The sequence below is a fragment of the Ochotona curzoniae genome, unplaced genomic scaffold (assembly GCF_017591425.1).
Source record: "Ochotona curzoniae isolate NIBS_2020 unplaced genomic scaffold, NIBS_Ocur_1.0 contig_43, whole genome shotgun sequence".
Classification (NCBI taxonomy): domain Eukaryota; kingdom Metazoa; phylum Chordata; class Mammalia; order Lagomorpha; family Ochotonidae; genus Ochotona; species Ochotona curzoniae.
Window position 1 is genome coordinate 29,808,792 of NW_024466218.1, and position 19,052 is coordinate 29,827,843.

Sequence of the window (19,052 nt, forward strand, 5' to 3'; positions counted from 1 at the left end):
CAGGATTTGTATCTTTAGCATTTATATTTCATTGAGTGTTTTTATCTCAAAAGGGCATTGAATTTTCTCTTGGAATGATAGTGTACTTTTTTCTCTTATGTCTACTTACATGATATTATTATTAGTTTTATGTTGGAACGTTCTCGCATTGCAGCAAGTCACAGTGTATACTTTTGAATGTGTTGTGTTTGTGGTTGGGCATTTCTATCTCTATATTCATAAGGGCCTTTAGCTCGATTGTAATGTTTCTGGTATCATGCTAAGACTGGCTTCACAGTTTTATGTTTCACCACATATTATTAAATATTCTCCAAGTGACTAAAGTTTTAAAATACTTAAGATTCTTATTGCTTTGAAATACACACATGAGTTATATAGCAAAAGTTTATCTTTTGGAACTACCATTCCTAAAGCATGAATGAATTATTACGTGAGACATCAAATTCTATATGCTAAAGATCTTTTTCCATGTGAGAAGTCTGTAAGCTTTTAGATGTCTAACATTGTCCTGTGACTTACTTTGTCAGACATTTTAGAAACATTATCACCTTATCTGCTGAAAGAAATGTATCCACTATTTTTTAAAATATGTGTTTGTTTGTTTGTTTATTTATGTTGGAAAGTCAAACTTACAGAGAGAAGGAGAGACAGAAAGCTCAATCCACTGGTTCACTTCCCAGTGGAGCTGAGCCAATCCAAAGCCAGGAGAAGGAGCTTTTTCCAGGTCTCCCATGCAGGTGCAGGGTCCCGAGGCTACTTTCCCAGGTTACAAGCAGGGGCTTGGAATTAGCAGGGAAGCAGGGAAGCAGGGGCACTGGGATTAGAACCTGTGCCATATGGGATCCTAGCTCCTGTGAGGCAAGGTCTTTAGCCACTAGGCTACAGCACAGGACACAGCCACTAATTTTTTTTAAGGATTTTTTTTCTTTATCTGTTTGAAATGCAAAATGAAGGAAAAAGAGAGAGAAGTCTTCCTTTTGCAGTCCAAGCAGGTGCAGTCACCACAGCTAAGCCAGGCCAATGTAGGAGCCAGGCACTGCATTTGGGTCTGCTGACTGTTCAGTCTTAATCTGCCTTTTTTAGGCACATCAGCAGGAGTCTGGCCGGGGAGTCAAGCAGCTGAGAGCTCAAGGTGGTAACTCAGCATGGGGTGGGCAGCATCACAAGCAGTAGCTTCACCTGTCACCCCACAGTGCTGGCCCAGCCACCGTGTTGTAAATGTTACCTTCAGAATTGCTAAGAATATTTTTAAGAGATTAGACTTCTTCCGTTGGAGAGGTGAAACCAAAGGAAAAATACTGAGTGATGGCTATAAGCTTATGAATAAAATGGACATGGTAGATGCCAGCTTGGTAATTTCTGGTATGGGTAAATTAGTGCTTCAGAGAATTCAAAGAAATTAATTTAAATCCTTAAGTGTGCAAAAATAAAACTTATGCTTATCATAATTTTTTAAGAGTGGTATAAAAAGTTGTGGCTAAATTAAGCTAATGGAGAAATAGGATACTCCAAACCAGTCCTAATTTAGCAATTAATATTCTAATCATGTTCTTTGCTGACTATCAAAACAGACCACTCTTGGCACACTTTTCTACATTACTTACTGCACTTGTTCTCAACTCTGTGCTAATGTAAGAACAAGGATATGTGTTACATATTCTATTTACTCTGAGTCCAAACTTTCCTAACCATTGATGTGCCAGGGTCTGCTTAGCAAGCACTATCCGGCAGAAATCATGCAGTGACTTCCATGTGTTGTTAGATTTTGCCAACAGGAAAGTAAAAGCAGTTGGCAGCATAATTGTTACTATGACTTCAATATTTTTCTTCAAAGCCCTAAATTTATAATTTGTGGCATTCAATGTGAGATGCATATACAATTGCTTTACCTGTTATGTTTCAATTTGGGTTCATTGATGATCAGTGCTATGGTAAGAGGGCCTTTGGTAAGTGCTGTATTAAAAAGGCTTGATGTCAGAAGGCAAAACTAACAACAATAGATGAGCAAATTGAAGAATATTTGTAAAAATTTCTCTATGCATGAATCTTAATTCCTACATCTTTCACTTACTACTTCACTTACTTCTAAGAGAGACGTTTATTTTTTTCCTTAGATTATTTAGTAGTACTAAGGAGGTAAGAGGAATTATTCTAGCTCCCTGGTCACTTACTAGCCATATTCCAATGAAAAGCTTCTCTATGTGAGTGTGAAATGTCCTCTTGAGTTAAGGATTTCTAAACCAGAGGATTTTTAAAAAGAAAGAAGAAAATTTGATGCACAACAAACCAATACCAACACAGCTATTTTTCCATGCTTGTTTTTGAGTGAAAAAAGGCAAAGAGTTAAATACATGTGTTTGTAGTTATGGTAAATTTCTTCCCTTCGTATGATAACTGTATCTTTAAAGAATAATAAACCAGAAAGAAATTGGGAAAATTGGTGAAATACACACAAGGAGACAAGAAGGAATCAGGCATGGGGGTTAGGAGGCCGGAAGTGAACCCTCACGTTAGTGTCCCATGAGGAGAAGATAGAAGTGATATTTTAGGGCCTTTCTTGATTTTTCAGACATTGGAGTAGTTTCTCCTTTTCTTGGTGCTTTGAGAATAGCTACTTTTCTCATTTGAAGCTGTATGAATCATAAGACACCCTGGTACTTAGTCCTCTCATTTGCTCTCAGCAGCCAAGACGGAATCAACCAAGGATTAGGATAGCGCTTGGAGCTTATCTCTGAAACCTTCAGAGACTTCAGATGGGAAGATTATAAATGAAGAATAACTGCTGTAATTTCTTTATATATACATATATGTGGGGTTTTATTAAACGTCACATACTTACTCTTCTATTATCTACATTTTTGCATTTTGAATGTTAAGATTTGTAAGAACTGATTTAAAAAAATAATATATAGTGTACAAATAATAAAAAGAAATTTCTAGTCATGTTTCTCTTTTTCTGTCTTTTTTTCCCTTAAGGTTTGTTGATTGGAAAGGCAGAGACACAGAGGGTTTGAGAGAGAAAAAGATCTTTTATCAGCTGATTCACTCCCCAGATGCTCAGAGCAGCCTAGACTTGGCCAGGCCTGGAAGTCATCCCTGCCCCCTGCATGTGTGGGACTTGTAGTTACTTGGGCCATCATCTGCTGCTGACCAGACGTGTTAGGAGGAAACTGAATCAGAAGCCGGAAAGCCAGGACCCCAGTCAGCATTCTGATATGGGATGTTAGCACAGCAAGCCACAGCTTAGCCTGCTGTGCCTGAGTGCCACTATCCCCTTAGTCATGTCTTAAACTTCAGTCTCAACTTCTCTGAAGCTGTTAACACCAGTTTCAATGCAAATACCTTGAAAATGAGAGAACACTTCCGTGGCTGACACTGTGGCATAACAATTGAAGCCCCAACCCACAGCACCAGCGTCCCATATTGAGCTCCAGTTCAAATCCTGGCTATTCCATTTCCTATCCAGCTGCCTGTTAGTACAGCTGGGAAGGCAACACGAAGTGGCCCACGTGCTTAGGCCCCTGCACTCACGTGGGAGACAAAGGAAGCTGCTGCCTTCGGACCAGCCCAGAGCTGACCCTTGCCAGCTTGGGGATAGAGTATCTCTATCTCTCTTTTTGTCTCTCCCTCTCTATAACTGTGCCTTTCAAATAAATAATTTTTTTTTAAGTAAGCTAATTTCAATAAATAAATAAATAGAATGGGAATACATATTGTCAACAGTATGGGCTTTTTATCATACTTTATATTTTCATGAGGTTACAAGAATATTATTATAGAAATAACCATGTATTATTACTTGCATCAATTCCTATTTTAGATATGTTAGGACTTTTTGGTAAGTACCAATCTGAATACAAAAGAGAAATGGGGAAGTCAGTCTTCACTTTTTAATGCATCATAGTGATTTCTTTTAATCAGCCACAAAATAGTGTTATTATAATAAATAGGATTTAATTCAAAATATTTTGGGCCCAGCTTGGTGGCCTAGCAGCTAAAGTCCTCGCCTTGAACATGCCCATATCCCATATGGTTGCCGGTTCTAATCCAGGCAGCTCCACTTCCCATCCAGCTCCCTGCCTGTGGCCTGGGAGGGCAGTCGAGGACAGCTCAAAGCCTTGGGACCCTGCACCCACGTGGGAGACCCAGAGGAGGAGGTTCCAGGCTCCTGGCTTTGGATCAGCACAGCTTCTGGCCATTGCTGTCACTTTTAGGGAGTGAATCATCAGACAGAAGATCTTCCTCTCGGTCTCTCCTCCTCTCTGTAGATCTAACTTTCCAATAAAAATAAATAAATCTTAAAAAATATTTAATGCTTTTTGAGCTTTAATTTTCACTGGGTTAAAAATCTATTCCAAAATGAAACTTACTGTATTTCAAGTGTATTTAGTGCTCAGAATTATATGTTAATTTAATTAAAATGTGAAACAGCCTTGATTTTGAATATTTCTTTTAAAGAAAAAAATAAGCTTGTGACTGTTATGTTCTGAAAAATGTTTATTTTATCTCAGCATGTTGAATGTGCAACAAACAATATTAAAACTTTACATCAAGTATTTCTAGTGATGGTCCGCAGTAGTGCTGAGATTATTAAGCACCCAAGGAATAGTGCTAATAGTTAAAATATATTAGATTATATCTAATTTTTTTAAAACAAAAAGATTTATTTATTTTCATTGGAAAGTCAGATATACAGAGAGAAGGAAAGAAAAGAGGAAGATATTCTGTTCAGTGATTCACTTTGCAAGTGACCACAATGGCCAGAGCTCAGCTGATCCGAAGCCAGGAGCCAGGAGCTTTTTCTGGGTCTCCTTTGCGGGTCTCCCACACAGGTGCAGGGTCCCAAGGCTTTGGGCCATCCTCATCTGGTTTCCCAGGGCACCAGCAGGGAGCTGGATGGGAAATGGGACCACCAGGATTAGAACCGGCACCCCTATGGGATGCTGGCACATGCAAGGTAAGGAGTTTAAACACTAAGCTACTGCCCCGGGCCCAATTATTTCTCATCTTAAGAAAGACGTTTGCCCTTGTGGAAGTAGAGAGAGTTGTCCTTATTTGGGGGGAAGGAAACAAGTTTGAAATAAACTGAACTGTAAGTGTTATTTAAGGACACTTAGAATTAGTATATTAGCTTCACAGATGCTGGAAGCTACTTCATGTAAACACTAGTGGGCTCTTGGGAAGTGCTGCGTTAAAAGCCAAAGTTCATGGAGTCTTGAGTAACTTTTAACACTTGATTTGTATCTTCTGTGCAACCAACAAATATGTTTTAATGTGTTCTTCTTGAATTATCAATCTTATGAGATTAAAATTTATTCGTTTGTGTGAAGTTTAATTCTCTTGAAATGTCCATTTAAGAATATTCTGGGGAGGGAAATACTATTGTGCGATGTGTTTTTATTTTGCATTTCCGCTCCTGTTTCTTCAGGAATTGATCCCACTGATACTGTGCACGGCATGCCTGCATCCTGAGCCTAAAGAGAGGGACCAGCTTCTCCACATACTTTTCAATCTGATCAAGAGGCCGGATGATGAGCAAAGGTAGGTGCTGACCCTTTCTCGGGAACTAAATACAGTGTGTACCTGTTACGTCCACTATGTTGGCGACAAGATGATTGTCTCAGTCTAAATTCCTGCTCCGCTTCCCCATGCAGCTGTGGTAGCTCTAGCTTCCCCCCGTCACAGTGTCCATCCCTGATGCTTTCCAAACCTAGGAAATGCCTGCCAAACTGCACTGCTATCATCAAGGTCTTTTTCTTCCTCGCCTTCTCTTGTTTTCACACGATTTGAAATTTATCCCAATAAATAAACAGATTCCAGAAAAATTAGTCTATGAAGTTTAGCCTAGGGATAATAAATAAAACCTGAAACAAACAAAAATAAATAGCTTTTCTAAATATGTACCAAAGAAACATTTTTAGTAAAGATATGTGTAGATTCTCCTGAGACCGAAGTACCTTCTGCTACTGTAATTATGGACAGCCTTCATTATTTAAATCTTTGAAAAAGGGATGCTTCAATCTTTTCCATGCAGTATTGCTAGTTTTACATTTGTTAGACAGATACAGCTCCTAAAGAATCTTGAAACTATCATGTTTTGGCCCTGGCATGATAGCCTAGTGGCTAAAGTACTTGGCTTATACATGCCAAGATCCCATTTGGGCACCATGATCCCACATGGGCACTGGTTCATGTCCCAGTTGTTCCACTTTCCTTCCACCTCCTTGCCTGTGACTTGCGAAAACAGTACAGAATGATGTAAAGCCACGGGATCCTGCACCTGCATGGGGGACCAACGAGAGCCTCCTGGCTTCGGATTGGCTCAGCTACAACCATTGCAGTCACTTAGGGAGCAAACCAGCGGATGGAAGATCTTTCTGTCTCTCCTTCTCGTTCTCGGTAAATCTGATTTTTCAACAAAATAGATAAATCTTTAAGAAAAGTAAATGATTAAAAATAAATAAATCATAATGTTTTTAAGTACTCTTTCACACTGAAGTGATACTAAATTTTAGTGAATTTATTTTAATAATATTATGGTTCTAATTAATAATAATAACAAATTTGAAAAATTAAAAATGATTATCCATATGGATAGTGGATATCCATATCGACTATGGATAGTCATTTTTATTTTACAAATTTGTTATTATTAATTTCCATGATGCTGCTTTTTAAATACAAGCCTTCCTCCCTTCTGCTCCCCTTCCCTCCTCCTTGTTTTAGAATAGTCATTTTTAATCTGAAAGGTTTGTTTTCTGTTAATATGGTATTTTTTACTAATAGACTTGGTTTCTAGCAGAGAAGAGACCCCTAACACTTAATGTAAATTATATCTGAGCCCTCGTGTCAGGGTGCTGGACAGTCATGCGTAATAGGGACCTCATGGGCATAACGGAGGAATTATGTTCTATAAAGCAGCTTTTTGCTGGCCTGCAGGTGCCACAGGCTCGAGGTGGGTGGCACAGCAGGAAACTGGCAGGCGTGACACCTGCTGCTGGATGGAAGTCTAACCTCCCAGGGAAACTGCAGCTATGTATGTGCTCGGTGCTGTTAGATTGTAGTCTACTGAAAGCTCACCTTCCAACAGAGAACAAGCGTAATATTAATTTTGGTTTTATAAACTCTGTAAAGAGGTCACTTGTGCTTTATAGCAGTGATATCTCCTTCCCCGTGTAGAATCTTCAGTGACAATATAAAAAGGTATAAAAGGGCCCAGCGCGGTAACCTAGTTAGTGGCTAAAGTCCTCGCCTTAAACCTGCCAGGATCCCATATGGGTGCCGGTTCTAATCCCGTCTGCCCTGCTTCTCATCCAGATCCCTGCCTGTGACCTGGGAGGGCAGTCAAGGACAGCCCAAAGCCTTGGGACCCTGCACCCGCGTGGGAGATGCAGAGGAGGCTCCTGGCTTTGCATTGGTTCAGCTCCAGCTGTTGTGACTTCTTGGGCAGTGAATCATTTGATGGAAGATCTTCCTCTCTGTCTCTCCTCCTCTCTGTATATCTGACTTTCCAATAAATAAAAAAATCTTTAAAAAAAAAAAAAAAAGAAACTCTATACATAGATATCCTGATCCCTTTTTTCCAAAATATACTCTGACTCGTGGGAAAACATGGCCTTTGGAGATCCAGCTAAGGTTAATATTCGCTGGCATCCCTTACTTCCTAGTCCAGTAGGAGTTAGAACAATTAGACCACTATCTTAGTGCATTCTTTGCAAACTGAAAAATTCTCCAAGGACAATTTTTTTTTTTTTACTTATTTTATTGGAAAGGCAGATATACAGAGAGGAGGAGAGATAGAGAGGAAGATCTTCCATCTGATGATTCACTCCCCAAGTGGCCGTAGTGGCTGGAACTGAGCCAATCCAAAGCCAGGGACTTCTTTCTGGGTCTGCCACGCGGGTGCAGGGTCCCAAGGCTTTGGGCCGTCCTCAACTGCTTTCCCCGGCTACAAGCAGGGAGCTGGAGGGGAAGCGGAGCTGCTGGGATTAGAACCGGCACCGATATGGGATCCCAGCGCGCTCAAGGCTAGGACCTTAACCACTATGCTATCTCGCTGGGCCCATAAAATAACTTCTATTGTAGTTTTTGTTTTTAGATTTGCAAAGTAAGAAACTTCAAGTTTCAGGGTAGGCTTTTGGCACAGGGGTTTGGCCAGCACTTAGAACACCTGCAGTCCACATCAGATGCAGGCTCTGCGTTGCACTCCAGCTCCCAGGCAGCATCGGTGGCTCCAGGACTTGGGGCCTGGCAACCCTCATTGGAGACTGAGTTTCCGCCTCCTGGCTAGCCCAGATCTGGCTATTATGGGTGTTAGAGGGTGAACTGGCAGATGGAGGAGTCCCTGTCATTGCCTCCCCCTACATCGGGTAAAATATGTGTATATTAACAACATATAATTTGACAAGAAACTTGCATCCAGAATATATTTTAAAGAAAAGAAAAATAGTTTTAGAGCCTGTTTGCATGTATGCTGCATCTAAGGCTAATAGGTGCCACCTAGTGGCCAAAAATACCCATTCACCTTGACTTCATGGCAAGATCTATCAGGAAATAAACATTTATGTGCACATATAAACCTAATTGTTTTTAAGATTTTATTTTATTTTTGATAGAAACACACTTGTTTACAATGTGGACAAATGCAGTAATTAATGATACCTAATATAGTTTAAAGAAGGAGCAAAACTAATTTCTAAGTTGGTATAAATTCAATAACCAGTTGTTGTTTTTCTTTAATGAATCTCCAGGTTTCTTTGATAATAGTCCCAATAAAAGTTAATTTTGATGTTTTTTACAATTCTTTACTGAAAATTTTCCCCTGATATCATACTTCTGACTGAGCCACTTACTGGTGATTTTGCACAGGTAGGAATGTGTTTTCCCAACACAGGACTAGCTGTGATTCAGTGCTGATAATGAACTCGAGGCCATCCGACCTTTTCTGCCTTGAGCTGCATTTCAGAACACTCATAGTTCCTAGTATTTCATCTGTTAGCTTTGCTGAAAGGTTTGATTGGAGGGACCTAACATTTTCCCTGATAATCCTATTTTATGATACAGTTCCATGTGCTCCAGGATTTCTCTTCCCACCTCGCCAAGTCCCTGCCCCACCCCCACAGATGTCCCCTTTATCGTCGCAATAGTAGAGTCCTTCATAAACAGCCATAAGTCCATCATTCTACTATTGAAGTATGTCCTAACACTGTAGGTATGGACAATGGCAGACAGTCCAGCATCCTATGGTCAAGATATAGTTAACAGTTGCATTGGAAGTCCATCTTTGATTTGAAAGTAGAGATGCATACTGCTTTGAATCTTCACATCTGGTATACATCCTGTTAAATGAAAAGCCATAAAACAAAATCACCCGCATGAAGAAAAAATAGAAAATTTACATGATGTTAAATATCCTGCTACTGAATGACCAATGTGTCACTGAAGAAACAAAAAAGAAACTCAAAAATCTTGTAGAAAATGATGCTACTGTGTGAGCTGTGACTCAGTGAAGGAAAAAGCTTTTTTGAATGAATAAAAATAAAAACAAAAGTATCAAAGCTACTGAAATGTAGCACAAATAATATTGAAATGACCATTGATCTTGTATTTTGTATGAATTAAATATTTTAAAATTAAATTTTAATTCAATATTTAATTTTTAATTATAGAAATACGGAAAACTATTGCTGATTCCTTTAGTGGCTAGAGGCTGAAGTTGAGTACAAGCCAAAACATTGAACATAATACAGTCTCAGAGCGCAGATGTAAAAAATTAGGTGATTATAGGATCCAGTCTCGTGCTCAGCAGAAATTCCTTCAGCGCATCCGTCACAAAGAGTGGCCCCTGTCTTTCTGGAGAACTAGACTTCAGAAACTTACTTTCTTAATGACATCCTCATTCATTGTTTGAAAGACATAAATTGTGCAAAAATCATGTGACTTACAAAGCTGACTCTTTTTAACCCTTTGTCCTGGTTATTCTTTCTAATGCAAACCTAAGTATTTTGGGTATTATTTTTCAGGCAAATGATACTGACGGGGTGTGTGGCATTTGCGCGTCATGTTGGACCAACTCGCGTGGAAGCTGAACTTCTACCACAGTGTTGGGAACAGGTAATTTAACTTACGTGATTTTCTCTTAATATTATAACCTAATGTCTTTAGAGTTTATATGTGTTTTTAAATTCCGTTAGAAAAGGACTGGTGTATAAGTCATGTTGCCGTTTCTCTAGCTCAGCAGACTGATGTAATAATGCGTGAGAGTCTGGTTCATCCAGGCAGCAAACAGGAAGTGCTGGTAGCAGTGCAGGGTGCTCATGTCGTCACTGACGATGCAGTGATGGACAGCAGGGTGGAAGGAAGATAGTAGCAATGAAGAATAAGAAAACAGTAAGAGCTGGAAGCTGAGGGGATTCGCTCTCATAACGGGAGTTGTTAGAGAAGGAGCCCCTGAAGAAGTGAGGTGTAGGCAAGAATCTGCCTGAAATGAGATATGGCCAGTACAAATGCCCTGAGGAAGGAGTGTGCTTGATGCATTCAAGGAAGAACTAGGGGTGTCTGTGTATGTAAGTACATCTTGTCTTTATTGGATGTTTGTATGCATTTCAAATACATGTGGTATATAACCTTTATAAAGATTTATTTATCTTTATTGGAAAGGCAGATTTACAGGGAAAGATCTTCCTTCCTCTGGTTCACTCCCCAAATGACTTAGTGGCAGGAGTTGAGCCCATCTGAAGCCTGGAGCCAGAAACTTCTTCCAAGTCTCCTGAGTGTGAACAGGGTGCCCGGGACCAGGGCATCCTCTGCTGCTTTCCTGAGCTGTAAACAGGGAGCAATATGGGAAATGGAACAGCCAGGACTGCAGTACTCCTTAAATGAGATGCTGGTGCTTGAAGATGGAGGATTAGCCTGTTGACCCATGGCACTGACTCCTAAAGTATAAACTTTATATGTGGGGCCCGGCGCGGTGGCGCAAGTGGTTAAAGGTCCTCACCTTGCACGCCCGGGATCCCATATGGGCGCCGGTTCTAATCCCGGCAGCCCCGCTTCCCTTCCAGCTCCCTGCCTGTGGCCTGGGAAAGCAGTCCAGGACGGCCCAAAGCTTTGGGACCCTGCACCCGCGTGGGAGACCCAGAAGAGGCTCCTGGCTTCGGATCGGCATAGTATCGGCCCGTTGCGCTCACTTGGGGAGTGAATCATCGGACGGAAGATCTTCCTCTCTGTCTCTCCTCTCTGTATATCTGCCTTTCCAATGAAAAAATAATAAAAATAAATCTTTAAAAAAAAAAAAACTTTATATGTGAAGTGTTTGCATTTGTAATTTATTTTGCTGATGGTACTTTAGATTTTTAACTGAATTTGAAAAATCTGTATTTATTTGGAAGACAGAGAGAGAGGGAGCAATGAAGATCTGACGCTTGTGTACTTCCTACATGCCTGCAGCAGCTGTGGCCAGGACGGGTTAAACCCAGGGATGCTGCTGCCTCCCACAGTGCACCCTGGCATAGAGTCAGGACTTGAGCGAAGCAGTCCGGTGTGGGAAACACGCATCCTAGCCGTGATTGAGGTGCTATGCAGACTCATTACTGGGTTTTAATGCTGCAGCACTCAGCAGTCAGAATCACTGACTTTATAGGCTTGCTGTTCAGGTCATCAAGCACCTTGCTCTTCTGCTCTGGTGCCTGGTTCCCCACTGATGGAGAAAAATTGTTTGTCATATAACCACTGAAAAGTGTGTCAGGTGTAGAGGGCTACTCAGTTTCTTGGATATTATTATTTATATATTAAACTTTAGTGGCATCACTAGATTCAAGTTATAACACTTATATGGTAACAGTTACCTCTGACAATGCCATGCATATAAATTAGTGCATGTTAATTTTGGCGAGGTTTTAATCACTTAAAGCCAAGATTAACTGGGATATTGAATTTAGACTTTTATCAATCATTGTTCATGTGTATATTTAATTTTTGTAACTTTTTATTTTTCAAAATCTTACTGAGATGCAGTTCATATTGTTTACTCATGTGAAGTACGCATCTCAGCAGTTTCGTTATGTCCAGAGAGCTCTGCATTCATCACCACAATTTTAAAGATTTATTTTTATTATTTTTTCATTGGAAAGGCGGATATACAGAGAGGAGAGACAGAGAGGAAGATCTTCCGTCCCATGATTCACTCCCCAAGTGAGCGCAACGGGCCGATACTATGCCGATCCGAAGCCAGGAGCCTCTTCTGGGTCTCCCACGCGGGTGCAGGTTCCCAAAGCTTTGGGCCGTCCTCGACTGCTTTCCCAGGCCACAGGCAGGGAGCTGGAAGGGAAGCGGGGCTGCCGGGATTAGAACCGGCGCCCATATGGGATCCCGGGCGTGCAAGGCGAGGACCTTTAACCACTTGCGCCACCGCGCCGGGCCCCATCACCACAATTTTAAAACATCTCAGTCAGCCAAGAGCTGACACTAACCCTGGACTTTCATCGCTGCTCTGCCAAGATAACTTTGGCTGTTTGTATCCTTTAAATTTTTGATTAAATTAGGATCAGGTCGTCAGTGTTTATAGAAGAAAAATTCATTAATGCACTGGATCTTCAAGTTATTCTGCTATTTTTTGATATTGTTATAAATAGAATTGTTTTCCTAATTTGATTCCATTTTGTTCATTGGTGATACATAGAAATCCAACTGTACACATATTTGATTTAGATACTCTCTGACTTAACTAAGAAGAAGCAGGAAGTCTTCCTTCTTTGGGGTAACTGTTGACGGTTAACTAGATTCAGTCCTCTTCAGAGATGTCGGCTGTAAACCTCTGCTCTTACCTCTCCGTAGCCTGACTCCTCATGGATCTCGGCTCTGGTGTGCTGCCCGGTAGATTTACTGTATAAGTTCTTTTCTTAATATCAGATATCAGTACATTATTGAATTTTGTCACCTTTCCATGTGGGAATATGAGTACAGATATACTGCTTTTCCAGTCCAAGAGTGATCTGTACTGTATGAAGAAGGCATATGGAAGTAAAACCCTGTGTGTGGCTTGTTTTTTTTTTTTTTGGTTGTTATTGTTTATTATGGTTCAGTGTAGTCATCATAATTTTTTAAAAAACACTATTTTGTATATGAAAAATGAGGAATGTGTTGAAGTTTGCTTAATGCAAAAATAAAGTGTCGTTGCTGGTTAAGGTGCTGCATAATCATTGATGAGATGATTCCCTGATTCCCTAGCTGGAAAAAGAAGACTGGCACTTATTCTGGACTACATCTTTAAGACCCAGAAGCTGAGCTTTTCATATTAGAAAATGATTGCTTTGGAAAGGCCCCGATTTCTCCTGCCATCTGAGGAAAACCTAATTTTATGCAAGCACATAATCTGGGTCACCTTGCCAAATTTTCTTCTTAGGCTTTCCCTTCCTTTAACAGATGGCCTAATGAGCTCATGTTCAGGGCTCTTCCTCCCCTGTTCCAGGTACAGCCACACAGGGATTCCCAGAAGTGTGGTGAATAGGAATTCTCCGTTGGAAAAAGAGGTTGTGTTGCTCATGTTTGTTCTATTTTTTGCTCTAGATTAATCACAAATACCCAGAAAGACGACTGCTTGTGGCAGAATCCTGTGGAGCCCTGGCACCATACCTTCCTGTAAGAAATCTTACCTTTTTTCCTTTTTTAATATTAGAGAAAGTTTCTTCAAGTGTCTTAAGTACATGTTAATTCAAAGTCTCCTGTGTGCTGTCTTAATGGTGAAAAGAGGTGAACCAAGCAATAAGGGGCTCATGTTACTACAGTGTGGCATTGCAGCCTGATGGGTATGTTTCCATGGATTCTGAATGAGAATAAACATATGGAACTATCTCAGTTTTCAGAATGTGCTCTGAGCACCGTGGGATGTTCCTTGAACTGCCGCTAGAGATCTGTGAGTAAAAAGCTAGTGCCACAATAAGAAGACACTTTTTGTGTTTTTGGTACAAATCTTTTCAAGGCGAGGATTTAGCCACTGAGCCATCATACCAGGCCCCCTAGTCATTTTGACTGATTTATTTTTCAAAAGGCAGAGTGACAGAGGGAGGGACATAAATCTTCCATCCACTAATTCATTCCCCAAACGACTACAACCACCAAGCCTTTCACATTCATGGCAGGGTTCAAGTACTTGGGCCATCGTTTGGCACCCTCCCAAGCTCACTAGCAGGAAGTTCGTTCAGACACAGAACAGCCTGGACTAGCATTAGTGCTCTGGTATGGGAAGAAACCTTAGTTACAGGTGACAGCTTAACCAATGAATCCTAACAGCCCCTAAAGCCTCTTTTCCTTGCACACCCATTTTACCTAACGTAACTCCTGACAGTCAAACCATGGTTATTCAGCTTGGGCATGTGGCAGACTGTCCTTATGAGATGAGATGAAATGACCCTGCTGCAAGTTTTTAAAATGAACACTAGAATATTGAGAAACGGGTTTTTGCCAGTGTAAGTTTGACAACTGGGAAAAATTTTATAGATTTTCTGATGACAGGGAGTTTTTGATAATATAGGGAAATATATATTGATATAAGGAGATCCATTTAACTCTGTGCTTCAGTTTATTCCAAATGACCTTTCATAAGACAGAGGACTCAGAATCTAAGATAAACACAAGGAGTTGAATATACCAACATTTTCTCATTATTGAGCCCTTTTTTTTTTAATCCGGAAAGAATGTAGAAACACAAATACTCTTCTTTTCCAGTTCATGTCTTTTGTATGGTCAAATTTTGTTTGAAGTACTTCAATCAAAACACATGTCTTATCAAATTGGAGGCAGAACAGTAAGAGACTCGTCTGTGTTCTCTTTAGTCAGATATGAAAGAGATTTGGAACAAAATATGAAACACAGTTCCTCCCACTATTTTTGATTAATGAACAGTTAAATACTGTTCTTGTTAGCACTTACTGAGTTTATTGTTAACTCTAAGTGAACTGACAGATTTTTTTTAATTTTTCAGTTTTAATTTCTAATTGAACCAACAAACCCTCTTCAAAGTTTTACGAAAGCATTTCTGCAACTAAAAAGACAGGCTCACTGAACTCCTGTGCTCTTGTAAGGATCCTCCAATAGGTCCACAGCTTAAAGATAGAGGAGATGAGGTGTCAGCATTATTTTGACCTATGTAGATAGTGGTATAAATCGGAGCTTGATGAACTATAATGTGTATATCAAATCCAGCCCAAAGCCTGTTTTGAAAAATAAGGTTTGATTGGCACACAGCCACACTGTTTTGTGTGTTATTTATGTATTGCTATTCTCATACTACTACGGCAGACTTGAGTATTTGCAGCAGAAACTGTTAAGGTTCCCTCGAACTCCCCTCACCCACCCCCCAAAAAGGATTTACCAGCTGGAATGTTAGAGATGGTGCTTTGATATATATTTTCGTGAGATCTTAAAATCAACTCTAAAACATTAAATTGTTCAATAGTGCATGAGTTAATTTAACATTAACCTCGTATAATTTAGTGAAGAGTAGAAAGCTAGCAGTTAATCTGCAGTTTAGGAAGCTAGTTTTCTGCATTTGGGGTGCTGTTCTTTTCGCCCTGGAGGGCAGCTATTAGGATGGTTAAATTCCTTCACACATGGGGAACCTGGACTGTGTTCCAGCTCCTGGTCCCAGCTGTTGTGAGTATTTGGGAAGTGAATGAATATTTTATTCAGAAAAGTATAAAGAAGGAAAAGACCGAAGTCTCACTATGTATGTATGTGAGCTTAAAAATTGTTTCCTGAATAATGTCCTAATTATACTGAAAAGCATAAAAGAAAAATGAAAGGCTACCCTTCCCTGACGCCTACACATTGTATCTAAAGTATCCAAAAAGTGCTGCAAAGGAATCATACTATAGGCAATTTCATATCCCCCTTGCATTGCCTGAACGTAAACACTCCGCCCAGGCATCTATGTGTCTGCTTTTTAGATTTCTCATATTATTAATGCAAATGCATCCTGCTTCTTCCAGCACTTGCATTTTTTAATGCATTCAAATTTCCTCCAGCCAACAAAGTGTGTATTTGTACTATTATTTATATAATACATTGGGGTTTTTATTTTTACATACCTTCACCAGTAATTAGGCCTGATAAATAATATTGTGCATTTATTTTTCTACCTATTGGGTGAAAACTGGCATGTTGCTGTTGTTACAAACCATATGCATAGGTATAAATGGGTTTTAATATCATAGTATTTATTGTTCCAAGACTGGTGTAAATATCTCTGGTTCTCAAAGGATATGTCAGCTGGTGCATTCTGTCCTGGAATACACGGCAGTATTAACAGCAGGTAGCATGATTATTCATGGATCCGTGCTTGTCTTACACCCCATAGTAACTGGTTTCAGCAGATCTCTGTGCTTGACCAGCCACGCCTCCTGGTCTGTCGGAGAGTGCAATGAAATTAGTCCGCTTCACCTCACCCCCGGAGCCACATAAATCAAGTACCCCGCTGGAGGTCGCTTATTATACCCGTGTTGTTGCCTTGTGCTTATGCCAAACAATAAGGCATTTCAGGATATATAAAGGAATTCTTAAGGCAATTTGTAGTTTAAAAAGGAAATAAATAAGACTGTACCAGAATGCATGTCCATCAAATTTAATATGTCCAAAATTGTTAAAGCTACATACAATTTTGTTTCTAAATAGCTAAAATAAAAAGCGAGCCTTTTAAAAAAATCCATCAAGCCATGCTATGTATGCCAAATCATGCTGTAAATTTATGAAAATGATTGTACCTTCTGCAGTTATTTTTTAAATATATCTTTATTTTGAATTTTGAATTATGTGGTACAATTTCATATAGACTGGGATTCCCCCCCAAATCCCGCCCCTCCCGAAAAATTTTCCCCATTTTACTACAATGGTTTAATCCTTCATAAGGAATCATCATTTTGTCAGTCTCTTATTTAAGTGTACCCCGACATTGTTGGTACAGACAATGTCAGACTGTCCAGCATCGCATTGTCTACACATGTCCAACAGTTTCATTGGGAATTCATCTTTCGTCTGGAAGCAGGGATGCTTGTTGCATTATACCCCACATCTGAATATGATAGATCCCAGTACTCCATCACTATAAATTTCCATAATTGAGAAGCCATTATACAAGGTCAACAACTGGTGTGAGTTAGAACAGCCACAACAACAACAACATCAACAACAAATTACAGCTTCATGAAAAAACGCACCACTGAGTAACCAACACATGGGTGACAGAAAGGAAACACAGAAGTTTCTTGGGAAAAATGATGCCACCATAGAATCCATGAGCAAGTGATGAATTCGACAAGAGAAAGAAATTATTTGGCACAAACAAAACTGAAATTTAAAAAAATCAAAGCACAGGGGATGCAGCCAAAAAAAAAAATGTGGATCAGATTATTGAAGTTACACTTTCCATTGCTGGTTTCCCTATGTAAGAGAGAACATATGGTATTTGTTCTTTTGTGATTGACTGATTTCACTGAGCATAATGGTCTCTAGTTGGGACCACCTAGTTGTAAACAGTATAATTTTATTCTTTTTGATAGCTGAATAATATTCCATGGAGTACATGTACCATAGTTTCTTTAACCACTCTTGTTTGAATGTACATCTGGATTGATTCCATGTCTTTACTATTGTAGATTGGGCTGCTGCAAATATAGGATTACATATCTCCTCATATGCAGATTTCATTGACATCTATCGAACCTTTCATTCTATAGATAGAGAATACACTTTTTTGTTCCTCAGTACATGGAACCTTCTCCAGAAATGACCATGTTATAGCCCACAAAACATGCCTCAGCAAATTTTTAAAAATTGAAGTCATACCATGCATCTTCTCAGACCATCAAGGAATGAAGCTAGAGACCAAGAATTCAAAACACCAAGGAAGACTTGCAGACACGTGGAGACTGAATCATATGTTACTCAATGAGCAGTGGGATAGGGAGGAAATATAAGGGGAAATTTAAAAATTGCTTGAAACAAATGAAGGCATCAACACAACATATCAAAACTTATGGGACACAATCAAGGCAGTGCTAAGGGGAAAGTTCATTTCAGTCAGTGCTTATATCAAGAAATAGAAAAGCATCAAATAAATCAGCTAACCTTACAGCTGAAGGAACTAGAAAAACAACAACAAAGCAATCCCAAAATTAGTAGGAAAAAAGAGATCAAAATAAGAGAGTAAATAAACCACATATAGACCAAGAGCACTATACATAAGATCAATGAATCAAAGAGCTGATTCTTTGAGAAAATCAACAAAATAGACTCTCCACTAGCCCAAGTTATCAAAAAAAGGAGGGAGAAAATACACATCCATTGCATCAGAGACGAGAAAGGAGATATAATAATAGATACCTTGGAAATACAAAGAATCATCAGGAACTATTACAAGCAACTATATGCAAACAAATCAGAAGATCTAGAAGAGATGGATAAATTTTTGGACACATACAATCCACCAAAATTGAATCAAGAAGCAATTAACAATCTAAATAGACCAATAACATGCATGGAGATTGAATCAGTAATGAAAGACCTCCCAACCAAAAAAAGTCCCGGACCTGATGGCTTCACTGCTAAATTCTACCAAACATTTCAAGAGGAAATTGCCCCAATCCTACACAAGCTTTTTCAAACAATAGAAAGAGAGGCAATTCTTCCAAACTCTTTCTATGAAGCTAATATCACCTTAATACCAAAGCCAGATAGAGAAACAACAGAAAAGAGAACTGCAGACCAATATCCTTGATGAACATAGATGCAAAGATCCTCAAGTAAATACTAGTCAGCAGAATCCAACAGCACATCAGACATATCATTCACCCGGACCAGGTCAGATTCATCCCAGGCATGCAGGGATGGTTCAACATCCGCAAATTAATAAATGTGATACATCACATCAAAAAATTGAAAAATAAAAACCATATGATCCTCTCAATAGATGCAGAGAAGGCATTTGATAAAATCCAACACCACTTCATGCTGAAAACCCTAAGCAAGATAGGCATTGAAGGAACATTCTACAATACAATCAA

General features: G+C 39.5%; 1 protein-coding gene across 9 annotated transcripts in view; it reads left to right on the forward strand.

Moving 5' to 3' along the window:
- The window catches only part of RELCH (RAB11 binding and LisH domain, coiled-coil and HEAT repeat containing), a 101,288-nt gene that overhangs the window by 37,375 nt on the left and 44,861 nt on the right, over positions 1–19,052 (forward strand). For all 9 annotated transcript variants that reach the window (XM_040985075.1, XM_040985077.1, XM_040985082.1 and 6 more), the window contains 3 exons: positions 5,429–5,541; positions 10,023–10,113; positions 13,564–13,635. In XM_040985075.1, the coding sequence (XP_040841009.1) occupies positions 5,429–5,541; positions 10,023–10,113; positions 13,564–13,635 (276 nt within the window). The remainder of the gene's footprint in view (positions 1–5,428; positions 5,542–10,022; positions 10,114–13,563; positions 13,636–19,052) is intronic.